Source organism: Mandrillus leucophaeus, unplaced genomic scaffold (assembly GCF_000951045.1).
Source record: "Mandrillus leucophaeus isolate KB7577 unplaced genomic scaffold, Mleu.le_1.0 Scaffold21, whole genome shotgun sequence".
Classification (NCBI taxonomy): Eukaryota; Metazoa; Chordata; class Mammalia; order Primates; family Cercopithecidae; genus Mandrillus; species Mandrillus leucophaeus.
The window spans coordinates 897019-899877 of NW_012102143.1; the positions used below are offsets into that span (position 1 = coordinate 897019).

At 53.3% G+C, this 2859-nt stretch overlaps 1 protein-coding gene across 1 annotated transcript in view; it reads left to right on the forward strand.

The window, feature by feature from the left end:
* Positions 1-1985, forward strand: part of LOC105539859 — a 20031-nt gene extending 18046 nt beyond the window's left edge. The window contains 1 exon segment of the mRNA XM_011980325.1: positions 1943-1985. Within this exon segment, the coding sequence (XP_011835715.1) occupies positions 1943-1985 (43 nt within the window).
* The last annotated feature ends 874 nt before the right edge of the window (positions 1986-2859 follow it).

A 2859-nucleotide genomic window follows, 5' to 3' on the forward strand; every position in this document is an offset into this window, starting at 1 on the left:
GCACCGACCCTCGTTTGCAGGAGGACTTGGCCATTCCCTGGGCTGTCCCACAGCACCTGCCGGCCAGGGCCCAGGGCACAGAGCGAGACTCTGTCTTTTCCTCAAGGAGACACCGTGGGGGAGGGAGGGAGAGGTAGACACCACCGACCTCATCCCATGACCAGGGGCTGGCGACGCTCAGAGGCCCATGAGTGTGTTCTCCACCCGGAAGGGTCAGTGCCGGCTCCCTGGACCCAGGGGAAGATGACGCAGGCGGTGGCCCGGCCTGGGGAAGGAACTGAAGCCACCCTCCTGGAGAGAAACTGACGCCTCCCCAGTTCCTGTTAGGAAGGACCTCAGGAAAGAACTGGGATCAGGCAGCCTGGGGTGGCGGCCTCCGGGCCCCTAAGGAGGATGTCAGGCCGCAGAAGGGAGGGGATGGGCATGAAGCTTGGGAAGGGGGCGCCAGAGGAGGCAAGGCCTGTGCAGAGGCAGCACCAGAGGCCACTGCAGTGACTCCACCACCCAGCAGCGCCACCACGAGTCAGGAAGTGGGAGGCCAGGCAGGAGGGGCTGTGATGGTCCAGGTGCCAGGAGGAAGGACTGAGGGGACAGTGCAGGCGTCCAGAGAGGCCTCGCGGGGACAGGCTGCGAAAGTCACAGGTGGGGATGGGCTTTCTCCAGGGAGTTCTACAGCACAGATGGTGCCGCTGGCCTGGCTGTGGCCAGCTCTGCACGTGAGCCTGCCCCAGTCCTTGCTGAGCACAGACCAAAGAGTGGTTCCTGGGTTGGAATCACAGAATTCAGGGGCTGATGGCGGTCAGGATGGGAGTTGGGGGGGGTGAATGAATTAAATATTTGAGCCCTGGTGGAGGCTACAGGATGTGGTGCCTTTCACATTAAAGAAGGTTCTGGAGAAGGGGATGATTCTTGGAATAAGTATCAGTTTCCACATGCCTGAGATTAGGTTCCGGATTTAAAACCTTATTGTAAGATCATCTCTTTGAACCTTCTCTCTAATTGTGAGGTTTTATGGTTTGGGGGAAATTTTGATTATTTTTGTTGTTTCTGGTTTTTTGTTTGTTTGTTTGTTTTTTTGAGACAGGGTCTCCCTCTGTTGACCAGGCTGGAGTGCAGAGGCTGGAGTGCTGTGGGGTGATCAGGGCTCACTGAGGTCTGCACCTCCCTGGCTCAAGAAATGCTCCCACTTCAGCCTCCCAACTAGGTGGGAATACAAGCGAGTGCCACCATATCCAGCTAGTTTTAAAAATGTTTTGTAGTGATGGGGTCTTACTATGTTGCCAGGCTTGTCTCAAGCTCCTGGGCTCAAGCGATCTTCCCGTCTCAGCCTCCCAAAGTGTTAGGATTATAGGTATGAACCACCACGCCCAGCTGATTTGTTTTTTAACAGATGGAAAATCATTTGAGGGGGAAACTGATCCATTTAATTTATTTTACTTAAAAAACAGTTTTGCTCAACCTCGTTCTTAAGCTGTGTTGTGTTCTTAATGTTTATCGATAGTACATTGCTCAGTTCTGGAAAGCACTTAGCCAGATATTTAAAAGCAACAAATTGAAGTGCAAAATAGAAGATGGAACAAAAACTCTCCAATAGTGTATTCAACTTAACAGGTTTTCAACTCACCAGAGTGCTATTGGAATACAATTGTCCTCCTGGTTCCTGTCATATAAGATCAAAGTTAAACCACTAAACACAATTGCCGCATCCTTGACTTCATAAACTTTCCTTTCCACACATCCATATAGATGCCCAAAGCACCTTTCAGGGCAGAATTGTCTTTTGTCCCTCACTCTCAGGGGACAACCATGTACTAGGGCTCACCTGCCAGCCATCCCTGCCAATGTCACTACTGCTGGGGGGGCAGTGAAGGGGGTGGCCAGATCAGGGCTCAGGGTACCTGGCTAAACGCCCCCTTCACTGAACCTGCTCCTGTGCCTGCAGCTTCCCGCAGGCTGAGGCCCCAGTGCCCTGCTTGTACTGCTGAGGGAGGCTCCATGGCCTGTTGAGAGGCCTCCCCAGGAAGCCCGTGGGGAGGAGGTTGGGGTGTCTCCTGCCTTGGGGGTGGGACAGTCCCTTCTTGTTCCCATCCCAGGTACCTGACCCAAGTTCTTCTGTGTGTGAGGGATGCCTGGATGTCCCTCCCTGGTAGGTGGGATGGGACAGAGGGAGGTCCTGCCTACACAGCCCTTAATTAGGAATTTAAGAGATTTGTGCTCTAGGAAGGAACTGCTTCCGCTACCATTTGGCCCACTGTGTGGTATGCACACCCTCAGATCGGAAACAGGTTTCAAGGGTGTTCGGGACTTACCTCGTGTTCATGAAGGTCAGGGTTCACCTCTTCCCCCCTGCTCCCCCTGCTAACTCTGCAGCAGACCCTACACTAATTAAGTCCCCACAACAGCCCTGAGCCCCCGGCTCTGTGAAAGTTGTCAGAATCAAAATGAAGCCACTTTTGTCCAACTGTAAGAGCAACAACAGAATAATGTGGCCGGGAGGTTGTGAAGGAGGCCCCTCCCGCACACCTGCCTGTGATCAGTGCCCTTCCGAAGCCTCTGGGAAGGGCTCTGAGGCGCAGACGCCTGAACAAGACCTTTTTTTTTTTCTTTTTTTGCCAGGACTTTGCAGCTCGCTACGTGAGTCACAAGGACGGCTAGCCAGATGCACAAGAACACTTGCCTGATACGCTGTGTCCACTCATAAACTGACGTCCATTCCTGGGATAAGCCCCTGGAATCAGTGTTCTCTTCCTCTCAAAACAACTGTGTAGGCAGATGTGGTGGCAAGTGCCTGTAATCCCAGCTACTCAGGAGGCTGAGGCAGGAGAATTGCTTGAACCTGGGAGGCAGAGGTTGCAGTGA